We start from the raw sequence: 16,428 nt of genomic DNA, 5'->3' as shown, positions 1-16,428 counted from the left end.
TTTTTTACAGAGAGGAAGGGAGAGGGATAGAGAGTCAGAAAGATCGATGAGAGAGAAACATCGACCAGCTGCCTCCTGCACACTCCCTACTGGGGATGTGCCCACAGCCAAGGTACATGCCCTTGACCAGAATCGAGCCTGGGACCTTTCAGTCCGCAGCCCTCTTTTCTCTTTCATTGGTTCCTTCCTTTTCAAAGACTCCCTTTCCATATCCTGACCAATAATTTTGTTTTTAATTTTACTCTTAGCCATGTTTAGCTCCTTTTTTTCTAACCTACCCAAATACTTATTTTAAAGAGTTTATTGAGATCACACTACAGCTGGGAAAGGGTTACAGCAACCATTAAGAAAGAGGGAAATGAGAATGGGAATTGTCTTGCTTATTTGCCACATTTCACAATTTTCTCATTTGGATAGAATGTGAAGAGTGTGGGGAGAGGGAGCAGCAGAGCCCAGTTTCTACTTGAAATTAGTGAGGCAGGATGGTTGGTGGTGTGATGCAGAAGTTCCAAGGAGCTGACGTTTATAGGAGACATGAGAGTAGAGTAAATCTAGGTCAGTATCATTGTCTGTTTCTAGGAAGAAAGTAGTTCATATATTCTCAGGTATTGAAGATAAATGAAAACTCTGATTTATTTTTAAATCTTGTTTATACAGCATGTGGTGTCTTACTTTCTTGGAAGAATCTCATTACTTAAATTACGTTAATTTCAGACATTATCCTTAAATGCTTGTCTCTGGAAATCCAAATCCAAAAGTTGAAACCAAGGACTCCTGATATTTTCTGGTTTCTAGATCAGTGTTTTGTATTAAAAAAAACACACCATGATTTAATAACATTCAAATGGTGTGGAATTTTTAATGTACCAAGAAATGATAAAATAAGAAATAAAACTTTACCTTAGTGGTTCTCAACCTTCCTAATGCCACAACCCTTTAATACAGTTCCTCATGTTGTGTTGACCCCCAACCATAAAATTATTTTCGTTGTTACTTCATAACTGTAATTTTGCTACTGTTATGAATCGTAATGTAAATATCTGATATGCAGGATGTATTTTCATTGTTACAAATTGAACATAATTAAAGCATAGTGATTAATCACAAAAACAATATGTAAGTATATATGTGTTTTCCGATGGTCTTAGGCGACCCCTGTGAAAAGGTCGTTTGACCCCCAAAGGGGTCGAGACCCACAGGTTGAGAACTGCTGCTTTACCTCTTTTTCATAGGTCCCAGTCTTATTACCCAGAAGTAAAGTTAGTTTTGTTTTGTTAATCCTCACCTGAGGATATTTTTCCATTGATTTTTAGAGGGAGGGGAAGGAAGAGAGAGAGAGAGAGAGAGAGAGAGAGAGAGAGAGAGAGAGAGAGAAACAAACATGGATGTGAGAGAGACACATTTAGTGGTTGCTTTGCACACACCCCGATCAGGGCCAGGGATTGAACCTGCAAGCGAGGTACATGCCTTAGCCAGAATCAAACCCAGGTCACAGGCTGACGCTCTTTCCACTGAGCCAAACCAGAGAGGGCATGCTAGCAGTTTATCTCCTGAAGTTATGCTTATGAATAGTGGTGTTAGAAAAACAGTGATTATTTAAGCAATAGAACAAAGAGTGTCTTAAGTGAGTTACTTATATAACCTTTAAGATTATATAAGATTGTTTTATGAACAATCTCTCTGTTCATAAAAAATTATATAAATTGAGTTTAATGCCTTAGCTAGTTTTGTATCATTTATCATTGGAACTTCAAAACATTACATTTGTAGTTGACTTTGCTTAACTATATAAATGGTGTTTAATAATGTTAGGCTATTTTTTATAGGCTTTTAAAGAAACTTCATGTACACACACGCAGAAAAATCACTAATAGAGCTGATATATAGATGTAGATTTTTCCTCCATTGTGGAATGGTAATGTACTGTTGGTGAATTAAAATAAGGGAAGTTAAAAAAAGAAAAATCCATGGTGTTTTATTTATAAATATACTAGAGGCCTAGTGCATAAAAATTTGTGCACTTGGCAGGAGGGGGGGGGGTCTCCTCAGCCCGGCCTGTGCCCTCTTGTAGTCTGGGACCCCTCGGGGGATGACCACCTGCTGGCTTAGGCCCGCTCCCCAGGGGATTGGCCCTAAGCTGGCAATCAGACATCCCTCCGGCAGCCTGGCAGCCCTCGGGGGATGTCCACTTGCCAGCAGGGAGCAGACCTAAGCTGCAGTTGGACATCCTTAGCGCTGCTGAGGAGGCAGGAGAGGCTCCCACCACCACCGCTGTACTGGCAGCCATCAGCCTAGCTTGTGGCTGAGCAGAGCTCTCCGATGTGGGAGCGCCCTGACCACCAGAGGGCAGCTCCTGCATTGAGCGTCTACCCCCTGGTGGTCAGTGTGTGTCATAGTGACCAGTCATTCCCAGTCTTTCTGCTGTTAGGGTCAGTTTGCATATTACCCTTTTACTATATAGGATAGAGGCCTGGTGCACTGGTCGGGGCTGGCTGGTTTGCCCTGAAGGGTGTCCTGGATCAGAGTGTGGGTCCCGCTGGGGTGCCTGGCCAGCCTGGGTGAGGGGTTGATGGCTGTTTGCAGCTGGTCACACCCCCTTCAGGGTGTGGGTCCCGCTGGGGTGCCTGGACAGCCTGGATGAGGGGCTGATGACTGTTTTCAGGCTGGCCACACCTCCTTTAGGGTGCCTGGCCAGTCTGTGTGAGGGGCTGAGGGCCGTTTTCAGGCTGGCCGGGACTGAAGCTCCCAGCCTGTCCTTTTTTTCTTTTTTCTTTATTCTGGGATTTATTTACCTTCTATAATTGAAACTTTGTTGCCGTCACTGGAGCTGAGAGCTGGCTCTGTGACCACGGCCTGCTGAAAGCAGGTATCTGGGGTTTGTTTAGCTTCTATAATTGAAACTTCGTTGCTTTTGGAGCTCAAAGTCGGGCCACAGCAGGTGGGGAACCTTGGCTTCCTCCATCACTGGAGCAAGCAAGCCTCCTGCTCGCTTCAGCTGCGTGGCTGCCAGCTGCTATCTTGGTTAATTTGCATATCACGCTGATTAGCCAATGGGAGGTTTAGCGAAGGTATGGTCAATTACCATGTTTGTCTATTATTAGATAGGATTATTCCCTTGTCTCCTACCTTAAGCTGCATTGTGTATATGATTATGAAGCAAGAATTGAGAAGGTAATTTGGAAATTGAATCTAGAATATTATTTTAAATAGCCACTTGAGTGCTGCTATTTTGTTTTCTCTGCTTATAAGATATATTTATGCTATTAAAAATATATTCTACCTCAGTACTACTATGTTTCAGTACGTCTATGTGTGTAATCTTTAGAACTTTGAAACTACTTCAAAAATGTGCATATCACCCTGACCGGTTTGGCTCAGTGGATGGAACGTCGGCCTGTGGACTGAGGGGTCCCAGGTTCAATTCCAGTCAAGGGCATGTACCTTTGTTGTGGGCACATCCCCAGTAGGAGGTGTGCAGAAGGCAGCTGATCGATGTTTCTCTCTCATCGATATTTCTAACTCTCTGTCCCTCTCCCTTCCTCTCTGTAAAAAAAATAATAAAATATATTTTTTTAAAAATGTGCATATCATAACTGTTAAATCTTAATTTTCCTATTTAATTGATAGTGATTTGCAAATATTTCAAAATATAAATATGATATTATTAAATATTCAAAATTAACTTTCTCCAAATCAGAACATCTTTCATTACCTCTGTGATTTATCAGTGCCTGCTTTGTTCTTCTCTTTGGAGTACCAGAGAATAAGTTGTAGAACCTTGTCATGCACTTGTACCTCCTCCAGACACTGGCCAGCTTTTGAAGTAGTACAGGTGTCTAATGATGTAGAGATGTATTAGAAATGAAATTCCAGGTTGCCAAGGAATAGTACCTTGGGGGAAAGAATGTAAACTGCATAAATTTCAGTGACAAGAGTGTTGAACCATTTGTTGTCATTGTGGTAAGCAAGAGTCCAGTGAGTTGAATAAAAATGAATATAAAACATCAATGGATTACATACTAGTAGAAAATATGAAAAAGAGAGCTCGTTTACAAAAGCAGCAAGGAGAATAAAATATATGAATAATCTTAATAGGAGTATATTTGGCCTCTGAATAAAATTATTTAGCTTTATAGAGAGTTACCTTTATAATCAATCCAAACCCTACAGGTTTTCTAGAGATTTATAAAAGATGACTTTTATAGATGACAAGAAATATTCTTGGATGAGAAAAATAAATATATATTTTGTGTATTTATATAGCATATATACATATATGTTTATATAAATAAAGAAATGAATAAATGAAGGAATGAATGTTAGACATGTCAGGACTTCATTATTGTTGCTTAATGCCACTCCAGTCCAAACCTCAGAATTTTTTCTTTTCCCCTTGATTTTCTAATTGTGAATAATAATTAGGAAAACCTGAGTCTACCAGGTAATTATTCTAGTCTTTTCAGCTATTGGTGTTGGGACAATTTTACATTCATATGCAAGAAAGATGAGTTTAGACCTTTTACAATCATGTAAAACACACATATTAAAATGGATCATGGCCCTAGCCGGTTTGGCTCCGTAGGTAGAGTGTTGGCCTGCGGACTGAAGGGTCCCAGGTTCAATTCCATTCAAGGGCACATGCCAGGTTGCAGGCTTGATCCACAGTAGGGAGTGTGCAGAAGGCAGCCAATCAATGATTCTCTCTCATCATTGATGTTTCTGTCTCTCTCTCTCCCCCTCTCTTTTCCTTTCTCTCCCTCTCCCTTCCTTTTTGAAACCAATAAAATATTTAAAAAATAAATAAATGGGGGGGGGGTGTAAGAGATCAACCGAAGGACTTGTATGCATGCATATAAGCATAACCAATGGACATAAGACACTGGGGGGTAGGGGAGGCCGGGGGATTGTCAAAGGGGAGAAAAGGGGGACATATGTAATACTCTTTGTAATACTTTAAGCAATAAAAAAAGAAAAAGAAAATGCAAAAATAAATAAATAAAAGAAACATAGAAGTGACCTTCATCTGGGTAGAAATTTTTTAAATATGTCACCAAAGGCATGATTCATAAATGGAATTGCTAATTCGGACATCATCAAAATTAAAGACTGCTTTAACACTGTTAAGAAAATAAAAAGATATGCTACTAATTGGGAGAAAATATAACTAGTATATCTGATAAAGGGCTTTTATTTTGAATATGTAAAGATATAAAGAACTCTAACAATTCAACAGTAAAACCAAAGTCCAAATTAAACATGGGCAAAAGATTTGAATAGACATTATCAAAGTGACTAATAAGCACTTGAAAAAATACTCAACATCATTAGTTATAGAAGTCAAAACCACAGTGAGATACCGCCATATATTCACTAGAACAACTATAATAAAAAATAGGTAATAACAGTTACTGATGAGGTTATAGAGAAACTCGGGCCCTTATTTTCCTGGTGGTAATCTAAAATTGTACAGCCTCCTAGGAAAATAATTTTGCATTTCTTCAAAAAGTTAAACATAAATTTACCATAGTACCTAGAAATTATATTTCTCAGTAGTTACCCAAGAAAAATGAAAATACATGTATCTACTAAGATTTATTGATAAATGTTTATAGAAGCTTTTTTTGTAAAATAGCCAAAAGTAAAAGAAATCCAGGTGTCCATCAACAGAAGAATGGATAAATAAATTGTATATTCATGATAGGATAGTACTCTGTAATAAAAAAGAATACACTGTTGATACAACAACGTGAATAAATCTCAAAGTAAATAAACTGAGTATACATACAAACGTGCATGTAATGTGTGACTCCATTTCTATAGAACTCTTGAAGGTACCAGTCCATAATGACAGAAAATAGGTCAGTTATAGGGGTATAGGGAGGGATGATGATTGACTGAAACAGGGCATGCAGGATTTTTTTAGGGTATTGGAAGTATTCTAAAACTGGAATGAGGTGGTGGTTGTGCTCTAAAAGTTTACTAAGATCATTGAAATGTACACTTAAAATTGTGTAGTTTTTAGCTCTCAATATTCATATTATGAGAAAATTCTTAATACAAACATGATTTGTAGTTTACAAGTTTACACTTTCTTAGTTGACCTTAACATTGACAGGTGATGGTAATGAATGAAGAGAGGAGAATACTTTTTAATAAAGAGATGGCCACCACAAGATGGCCACCACAAGATGGCTGGCAGGGGAGGGCATTTAGGGGCAACCAGGCTGGCAGGGGAGGGCAGTGGGGGTGACTGGGTCAGCAGGGGAAGGCAGTTGGGGGGGGGGGGGGCAGGCCGGCAGGGGAGCAGTTAGGCATCGATCAAGCTGGCAGGGGAGTGGTTAGGGGGCAATCAGGCAGGCAGGTAGGCGAGCGATTGGGAGCCAGCAGTCCTGGATTGTGAGAGGGATGTGTGACTGCCAGTTTAGGCCCGATCCCACAGTGACTGGGCCTAAACCGGCAGTCGGACATCCCCCGAGGGGTCCCAGATTGGAGAGGGTGCAGGCTGGGCTGAGGGACAACCCCCCCCCCCCCAGTGCATGAATTTCATGCACCAGGCCTCTAGTCTATCTATACTAATAAAAGGGTAATATGCTAATTAGCCCAGGAGATCTTCTGGCGACCTTCTGGGGATTAATGGCAGAGTGCATGCAAGCCGGGTGGGAAACGTCTGCCTCTGCTCTGCTATTGATCCCAGAGCCCCAGCAGGGTGGGCAGGGCCTCCCTCTGTGCAGCATTGATCACAGAGCCCTGGCAGGGTGGGCAGGCATGCAGGGGGTGGGGGTGGGGCAGTTGGGGGTGAGCAGGCCAGCGGGGGGGCGGTGGCAGCTGAAGGTGAGCAGGCTGGCAGGGTGGGGGCAGTTGGGGGCAATCAGGCCGGGGGGGGGGCAGTTGGGGGCAAGCAGGCTGGCAAGGGGGGGCAGTTGGGGGTGATCAGGACATCAAGGGGGGCAGTTGGGGCCAAGCAGGCTGGCAGGGGGCAGTTGGCGGCGAGCAGGCTGGCAAGGAGGCGCAGTTGGGGATGAGAAGGCTGGTGGGGGGTGACAATTGGAGCGAGCAGGCTGGCAGGCAGAGTGGTTAGGGGCAATCAGGCAGGCAGGTGAGTGGTTAGGAGTCAAGGTTCCAGATTGTGAGAGGATGTCCGACTGCCGGTTTAGGCCCGATCCCACAGTCGGACATCCCCCAAGGTGTCCCAGATTGGAGAGGGTGCAGGCTGGGCTGAAGGACACCCCCGCGCTATGCATGAATTTCGTGCACTGGGCCACTAGTATATATATAAAAGCCTAAGTGACCATTAATGACCGGACGACCAGTTGACCAGTTGCTATGACACGCACTGACCAGCAGGAGGCAGATAACACAGGAATTGCCCCCTGGTAGTCAGTGCACTACTACAGGTAACCTCCCACAGCTCCTCCCCCGGGCTGGCCAACCTCCTGGGGACCCTTCCCCCGGCCAGCCCACCGATAGGCCTCAAATTCCCGCCAGGCCAAGGTACCCCCACCCATGCACGAATTCATGCACTGGGCCTTTAGTGTTTAAATAAAGACATTCAGTACCAGATTTGTGAAAAATTAGAGCAAGAGAAGTAATGGAGCATAATTTTTTCTTTACTGTTTTAATACTTTTTAAGTATACAGTTTAGTAGTGTTAAATGTATTCATTTTGTTGTGAAACAGATCTTCAGAACTTTTTTATCTTGCAGTCTGAAACTTAATACCCATTAAACAACTTTCCTTTCCCTCTTTCCCCCCAACTCTGGTAACCCATTCTACTTTTTTCTTTATGGATCTGTGGAATCATACAGTTTTTTTGTGTTATTTTACTTAGCATAATGCATTATTTCACTTAGTATAATGTCCTGAAGGTTCATTTGTGTTGCAGTATGTGATAGTATTTACTTCCTTTAAAAGAAAATATTTTTAATAGTTTATTGATCTTCAGAAAGCGAGGAAGGGAGAGAGAAACATTGATGTGAGAACGTAACATCCATTGGCTGCCTCCTGCACGCCCCCTACTAAGTATTGAGCCAGCAACTTGGGCATGTTTCCCTATGGGCATCGAACCAGCAACTTTTCAATGCACAGTATGATGCCTAGGATGATGCCCAACCAACTGAGCCATACCTGCCAGGGCATATTTCCTTTCTTCATCAGGGCCAGATGATATTCTATTCTATGTCTGTACCACATTTTGTTTATCCATTTATCCACTGATGGACATTTGGGTTGCTTTCACCTCTTGGTTATGGAATTTTTAAATTATGAAACTAATGCCTCAGAAAAACTGTTTTAAAAATATTGTATTACCCTGACTTAAGAATCTAGGTCAAAGGGGATTCATAGATGGCTTCAAAATGTAACGTAAAACGGGAGGATTCAAAATTTAATGGGGGGAGAGGAAGGATTTTTTAAGAAATGGTTTGGTAATAGGGAGGGTCAGGGCCAGATTGTATTTATAATCTTATCTAATACTATAAACAAAAATTAGTTCTAGATGAACCAAATATAGTATATGTCCATCCTTTAAATAAGGAAGTACTTTCCAAACAGAATAATTTAGAAAAAAACAAGTACAAAAATGATATATTTCATAGCATATAAAACTCAAAAACTAATATCTGTGTTTCTTAGAAAAATGCTATATCACAGAAAATTACCACCTTGGAGAAAATCTATAGGAAATGTATTTTTATTTTAGAGAGTAAAGGGTAAATATCATAGAATGTGAATACCTTATATAAGATCTTAAAATCAGTTCTTTAGATATAAGAGTGTTGATATCTCTATATAATATACAAATTCATATGGAGACCCCTAAAATTTTGTAAAGAACAAACAAAAGTTAAAAAGAGGAAATAAACATGAAGACATACAGATCAAGAGAATAGGTACTACTGTTTTTATGTGTGTTTAGCTGTTTTTAAAAAACCTTCCATTTTTACAGATAAGATTTTTACTTTTGTAATGAATTTTATAGTCAAAGTCAAAATAAAAGTTTTTGTATATCCATTAGCAAGATGGCAGATGCCCTTTAAGTGTTTTTTTCTTCTTTTCTTTTTGTTTCCAGGAAGTATTGATGAAGATGTTGTGGTGATAGAAGCTTCCTCCACTCCCCAAGTCGCTGCCAATGAAGAAATTAATGTTACCTCAACTGATAGTGAAGTGGAGATTGTAACAGTTGGAGAAAGCTATCGGTAAGATTTTAATTGCTAGTTTGTATATTTAAAATTTTAAGTAGAAGTGTTTAAACATTTATGTTGCAGATATTTGCATCTTTTACCATTTTTTTTGAGACCTAGTTTGAGTATGTATATACTAGATTAGTGCTTTTCTTTCTTTTTTTAAAAAATATGTTTTTATTTATTTTTTAGAGAGAAAGGAAGGGAGAGTGATAGAAAGAAACATTGATGAGAGATAAATATCATCAATCGGTTACCTCCTGCATGCTCCTGACAGGGGATTGAGCCCAAAACCCAAGCATGGGTTTTGGGTAAGGATTAACAACAACAAAAGCATATTTAGAATGTGTTTTTCCACTAGCCACTTTCCCATTGGAGTGTAACTTCTAATGGCATGGAAGAGACCACTGTATAATATATCCCTGTTTGTTTTAAGTTCTAAATGATATTCCCAGACTCTGAGGAAAGTTGATGCTCCATTGTATATGCCAGTGTTATCCCATTGACTGTGCATAGCGCTTATTATGACATTGAGTTTTTATGAACAACAAAGATTGCTAAAATTACAGACCTGTTTTTCCGTGTGGAACTGAAGATCTTTCTTGTCATTGGAGACGCTTAATGTTCAAGCAGATGTATTTACCACAGTAATGGTCAGTGATCTTGAAAAAGACACACACTATGCCTTGGTTGGCATGACTCAGTGGTTAGAGTGTGGTCTGTGCACAGAAGGGTCTCGGGTTTGTTTCCCGGTCAAGAGTACATATCTGGGTTGCAGGTTTGATCCCCAGCCCCAGATGGGGCGCATGCAGTTGGCAAGTAATTGATGTATCTCTCTCACATTAATATTTTTATGTCTCTATCTCTCCCACTCTAAAAGTCAGTGGGGAAAAAATATCCTTGGGTGAGGATTAACAGTAACAAAAAAAGAGGCACATAGTGCTTATGACCCATATTTATTTTCCTTATTGTTAAATAAGGTATTAAGTTTGTCACTGTTTAGCTGGCACTTTGCCTTTTCTCTTTAAGATAATGCATCTGTGTTTCAGATTCTTTTGTGTCAGGATTTAATAGTTGCCACACGCATCAACTGTCCATAAATCAACTTTTTTGTTGATGCTCCACTCAGCATAATATTTGAGTTAAGGCATCCTATGTAGCTTTCACAAGAGTATTGCAAAGTGGACCTGGAACTTCCTGCAGCTGTTAACAGCTTCCCAGAAATAAACTACACAGTCTCATTAGAATCTTGGTTTCTTAGAATTTTAAATGGTAATCTCTCCTCATCCAAAACCATTTCATCCTGAGACAGTTGTTTACTATCATGTTTCAGTCTATACAATTCTTCTTGGAATGTGCTTTCCTATTTATTTAATTTTATTTTTACTTTTACTAATTTCAGAGAGGAAAGGAGAGGGAGAGAGAGAGAGAGATAGAAACATCAAAGATGAGGGAGAATCATTCAGTTGCTGCCTCCTGCACACCCCACACTAGGGAGTAAGCCCATAACCAGTGCATGTACCCAGGCTGGGATTCGAACCTTGATCTCCTGGTTCATAGGTCAGCGCTCAACCACCAAGCCATGCTGGCTGGGCTTCTTTTTTTTGTTTGTTTGTTAATCCTTATCCGAGGATATTTTTCCATTGATTTTTTAGAGAGAGTGGAAGGGGGAGAGAGACAGAGAGAAAGAAACATCATTATGAAAGAGACACATTGATTGGTTGCCTCTCACACAAGCCCCGACCAGGGCCAGGGCCCTGGAGCTTGCAATTGAGGTATGTGCCCTTGACTGGAATCGAACCCGGGACCCTTCAGTCTGCAGGCTGATTCTCTATCCACTGAGCCAAACTGGCTAGGGCTGTAATGTCCTTTTTTTACTGTGTCTCAGGAATTAATCTTCATACTCCTGTTTTTTCATTTGAACCTTTTCAAAACTCTTGAGCTCTTTTCTGAATGGTTGAGTTTGCACCCCTGATGAACTGAATATTAATGAATTTGGCTCACTCTTTTCATGCATGGTAACAATAAGCCTATAAGCAGTTTTACATTCAGCTTTGGGAGAAGAAAACACTGACTTCATAAGCCCCACCTTCCAAAAACATGTATTTTTCTCCTGGAGCTTTAGGACTGCATATATTACCCTCTGTACCCTCAGTCATTCAGATCATTACAGTGAATCCTTAAAAATATTTGTAATGAAATGTACAAGGTAAGAAATTTAGGTACACATATACAATACCATATATATGATTAAAAGATGATAAGTTAGGTGTTGAGGGTTTGTGGATTATATACTTTAAAAGCACAACGCAGTTGAAACAAGTGATGTTTCTTTTTTTAAAAAATATATTTTATTGATTTTTTACAGAGAGGAAGGGAGAGAGATAGAGTCAGAAACATTGATGAGAGAGAAACATCGATCAGCTGCCTCCTGCACATCTCCCACTGGGAATGTGCTCGCAACCCAGGTACGTGCCCTTGACCGGAATCGAACCTGGGACCCTTCAGTCCGCAGGCCGACGCTCTATCCACTGAGCCAAACCGGTTTTGGCACAAGTGATGTTTCTTAAGGCTACAAATTGCAGATCTTCCTCCAGTTACAATGGGGGTTACATCCCAATAAACCCATTGAACGCTGAAAACACCCTAAGTTGAAAATGCATTTAAATAATATTAAATACCATTTCTATCTCAAAACCAATCAAGAAAAGAAAAAAAAGAGAAAGTGCATTTAATGCAACTAACCTACTAAACATCATAAGTTAGCCTGGCCTACCTTAAATGTACTTAGAACACATTGGCTAAAGTTGGGCAAAATCATCAGTGAATACACACTGAATACACAGTATCCATTGTTTATCCTCATAGTCAGGTGGCTAATTGGGAGCTGTGGCTTGCTGCCATTGCCCAGCCTCACAATAGAGTATCATACCACATATTGCTAGCACAGGAAAAGATAAAAATTCAGTGTTTGTAGTACAGTTTCTACTGAAAGCATCTTGCTTTCAAACCATTGCAAAGTCAAAAAATCCTAAATTGAACCATTAAATCAGGGACCATCTGTAGTAAACTAGCTGCAACTATCCTTACCCTTTCAGATCCCAGGAAATTTCTCTAGTGTCTTGAATCTCTTTTAGATCAGTACCAGAAACTTACTGGTAGCTTGGTTTAGGACTCCCCAAGTGTTCTGGTGTTGATATTTTTGTTACTTTACCTATTGTGAAAAATGTAGGTATTTACATAAAAAGTAAATAATTGATTGTAACCCGGGTGAATATTCACACTAACTATTGAAAAGAGCGTTATTCTTGAAACTGTATCCTGTATTTCACACCAGTGATTGGTGTAAAATGATAACGTATCATTTCTCATATTCTTAGATCAGTTGGTTGGTAAATATTTCATTCAGAAAATATTTATTGAGTGCCAGACAGACATTGTGCTAGTCATAACTTTTAATTCTGTGACCATTATTTCTTTGGAGAAGTCTTACATGAAGTATTTCCCAACTCACTCTGTAAAGAAAGGCTTATTATTTCTTGGTAACTGAATTTTTTTTTATGTTTACTAATTTAATATTGATATCATTTAAGGTCTCGTTCAACCCTTGGACACTCCAGATCTCATTGGAGCCAAGGTTCAAGTTCTCATACAAGTCGACCACAAGAGCCACGGAACCGCAGTAGGATTTCTACTGTGATACAGCCCTTGAGGCAGAATGCAGCAGAAGTTGTGGACCTTACTGTTGATGAAGATGGTAAGGTGGAGTAGTAACTGTAGAATTATGAAGAAAACTTGATAAAATGAAATATCTTACTATGCTATTAAACTACAGAGAAGTTTTCAGATTTTTAAATCTTATTTTTCAATTTGCAGTAATAACCTTGGTTATAATATAGTAATTGTGCCTAAAATTTTTTCTGGTTATTTTTTTATTGCTTGGTAGTTATTTTCTTAGAAAAAAATTTTTTTTTACAAGTGATAGTTTAATATATTCTCAGACTTACCTATTATATTAATTTATAATATTGTCATACTTTACCTTTTGCTATAAAAAATAGAAATGGCACTTAAAATTTTTTCTTTTAAAACTTTACCTGAGGACAGGAGGTGGGGAGGGGCGGGAGAGGGGAGAGGGGAAACGGGAGAGGGAGACATAGATGTTATTGAGAAGCTTCAGTTGGCAGAGAGAGAGAGAGAGAGAGAGAGAGAGAGAGAGAGAGAGAGAGAGAGAGCGCGCGAGCGCGCGCGAGAGAGAAAGAGAAACATAGATATGATTGAGAAGCTTCAATTGGCTGCTGCCTATATGCGCTCAACTGGGAATGTGAACCTGCAACCTAGGTATGTGCCCTGATTAGGAATCAAACCTGCAACCTTTCATTGTATGGGATGACATTCAGCCTAGCCACTTTGGACTGACAAGGGCAGAAATGACACTTTTGAATTACGGACAACAGTAAAGTCCTATAACAATTCAAATGGTAAATACTGGTTATTTGTAATGTCATTTACTTTTATTTTTATTTTATTTTTAATATATTTTATTGATTTTTTACAGAGAGGAAGGGGGAGGGATAGAGAGTTAGAAGCATCAATGAGAGAGAAACATCAATTCAGCTGCCTCCTGCACACTCCCTACTGGGGATGTGCCCGCAACCAAGGTATATGCCCTTGATTGGAATCGAACCTGGGACCCTTCAGTCTGCAGGCCGATGCTCTATCTGCTGAGCCAGACCAGTTAGGGCTGTCATTTACTTTTAAAAGTATGTTATTCTTTAATGTAATATAGTATGTACCTTGTGCTGCTTAGTTTTAGTGTTTTGTTTTGGCTTATAACTGCTCTGAGGAAGGAAAGCTATAGTTAGTAAACAGGGATTAGGGATAGTGGTAGCATGTTTGCATATATGACTACATATATGAATTTTCCTATATGTTGAGAATTATCTTCAGGAATTATTAGTTTCATCTTAGAAGGAAGTGGTCAATCATAATTTTCTTAGGGAGGTGGTCAACCATGTATAAATTTGTTAACTTTGGGGGTTAGCTATAAATTGGAGAAAAGATACATTAAATAGATAGAAATAGAGGCCTTGGGCAATCAGTTCTTAGATAGGCTGTTTGCAGTTTGGATGATCCTAGTTTAGAGTACTAGTACTTTGGAATTAAGATGTTTATGAAGAGATAATTTATTTCCATAGCCTGCATTCATTCAACAGTGCCTTGGTTTTTATTTTGAAGCATTATAAATTACCCATAAGTCAGTGGTTAATATAATAGGGATTAATTAAAGGTTAATTGGAGTTAGTTAAATATAGGATGGCTAGTTTGAAAACTTTCTGTGTGTTTATTATGTGACACCTATTATCTGGTAAGTAGGAAAAGGTGACAGAGTAGCCTTTTAACCCATTAGAATTAGTCTAACCAAACTATTTCAACTACATTAATAGGATTTCAGTGATCAGTAGATGCCCTCTTCTCCCAACTAGTTTCTTTCAGTGGAAACCTTTCTCTCATTAAAAATAAACCAAAAACTTAACTATATCAATTAGACCAGTGGTTCTTAACTGGCTGTCCTTTTGTGTCCCTGGAGACATTTGTCAATATCTATAGCCGTTTTTGGTTCTCACAGTTGGGAGGAGAGTGCTGCTAAACATACTGTACAGGACAGGCACCCTCAATCCCCACTCCCACACCCAACAAAGAATTGTCCAGCCCAAAATATCAGTACTGCTAAGGTTGAGAAACTGTTATAAAGCATTTGCAAATAAACATAGGTTCCTCCCTTCACCTTTTAGCTGCAAGCAAATGCATTTGTTTAAGGAACCAGAGTGCAATGTTCCATAGACCAGGCAGGTACTATTCGTGTTTCAGGAGTCTGCATTTCACACTGCATTATATAAAATAGTTGTCCTCTCATTCTACATCACATTAAGAGAGTCCCTCTTTTTAAGAGTTGATTGTTATTGTTTAGTTATAACAATTAGATTCTCTATTTTTAAACAACTATTTTATAATCAGTTTAAAATATAAATCATTCATAAGTTAAAATCTGCTTGAAATTTTTTATACATTCCACTACAAAATTTTTAAATTTTTATTAAAAAGTACTGCTGAATATTTACAAAAAAGTTTTGAAAGACATACCAAAGTACATGTAAAAAGAGATTAAAATATATTAAACATCATAGATAATGTTAATTATGTGATTACTATGTAAAACATTATTCAAAATAATGTTTATTAAATTATTGGTATATGTAATGCATCATACAAAGTGCTTTATATATGTGTGATCTCAGTTCATCCTAGCAATAGTTCTATGAAGAAAGTTCTATGAAGAATACTTTCCTAATTCTGTAGGTGAGAAAATGAAAAGTGGTTATGTAACTTATCCAGGATCGTCCTGTCAGTAGTGAAATCAGACTTACTTTCTAAGCATCTGATTCTGGAATCCATACTTAAAAGGGGAAAGAGCTGTTTGTAACACCTTCTGACAGCTTATAATAATACATATGAACATAGCAGAGAAACTTTTACTTTCTTTATCCTCTTTTTTATGATAGATCAGAAAACTTATATAATCATTATTCAAAAACCCTGTTAATCATCTGAATTATTAGAATATGCATTTGTTGGATTTTTAAAAATGCAGTGATCATACGTTAGTAACGACATTTTAATGTTAACAGTTTAACTTCATGAAAGCTTTTTTTTACTATATATTGTACTTCCTACAGAGTTCATATTATTAAAGTTTGCTTTAACATTTATCATAAAAATGTTAGCTTGGATTAAAATATAACCCATTACCTAATTTGTATTGAAATGTTGACTAAACATTTTATATTTTATAGAACCTACTGTAGTACCAACCACTTCTGCAAGAATGGAATCACAAACCACAAGCGCTTCCACTAACAATTCCAATCCATCTACCTCTGAGCAGGCCTCTGATACTGCTTCAGCTGTCACTAGTAGCCAATCCTCCACAGTGTCAGAGACTTCAGCTACTCTTACAAGCAATAGTATGACTGGTACTTCTATAGGAGGTATGTAAAAATGGGGGGGGGGGGGGGAGGAGGGACTCTTTTTTTATTACATTTGTTAAAAGATTATTTTCAGATTTTAGCTGTATTAGCAAGAACATAGTCTTAGAGTCAACATCATATGTGAGCTAAATAGTCTCAGTTAGAATTAGACTATGATTTCATATTTGAGTTTGTGTGCTATATGTTGCCAAAGTATTATAG

General features: G+C 38.7%; 1 protein-coding gene across 1 annotated transcript in view; it reads left to right on the top strand.

Moving 5' to 3' along the window:
- The window catches only part of RNF111 (ring finger protein 111), a 101,879-nt gene that overhangs the window by 55,576 nt on the left and 29,875 nt on the right, over positions 1–16,428 (top strand). The window contains exons 3-5 of the mRNA XM_081099073.1: positions 9,067–9,193; positions 12,772–12,935; positions 16,033–16,227. Of these exons, the coding sequence (XP_080955199.1) occupies positions 9,067–9,193; positions 12,772–12,935; positions 16,033–16,227 (486 nt within the window). The remainder of the gene's footprint in view (positions 1–9,066; positions 9,194–12,771; positions 12,936–16,032; positions 16,228–16,428) is intronic.

This window comes from Myotis nattereri (genome assembly GCF_964212035.1).
Source record: "Myotis nattereri genome assembly, chromosome: 1".
Lineage (NCBI taxonomy): Eukaryota > Metazoa > Chordata > Mammalia > Chiroptera > Vespertilionidae > Myotis > Myotis nattereri.
This window is presented reverse-complemented; position numbering and strand designations above follow the sequence as displayed.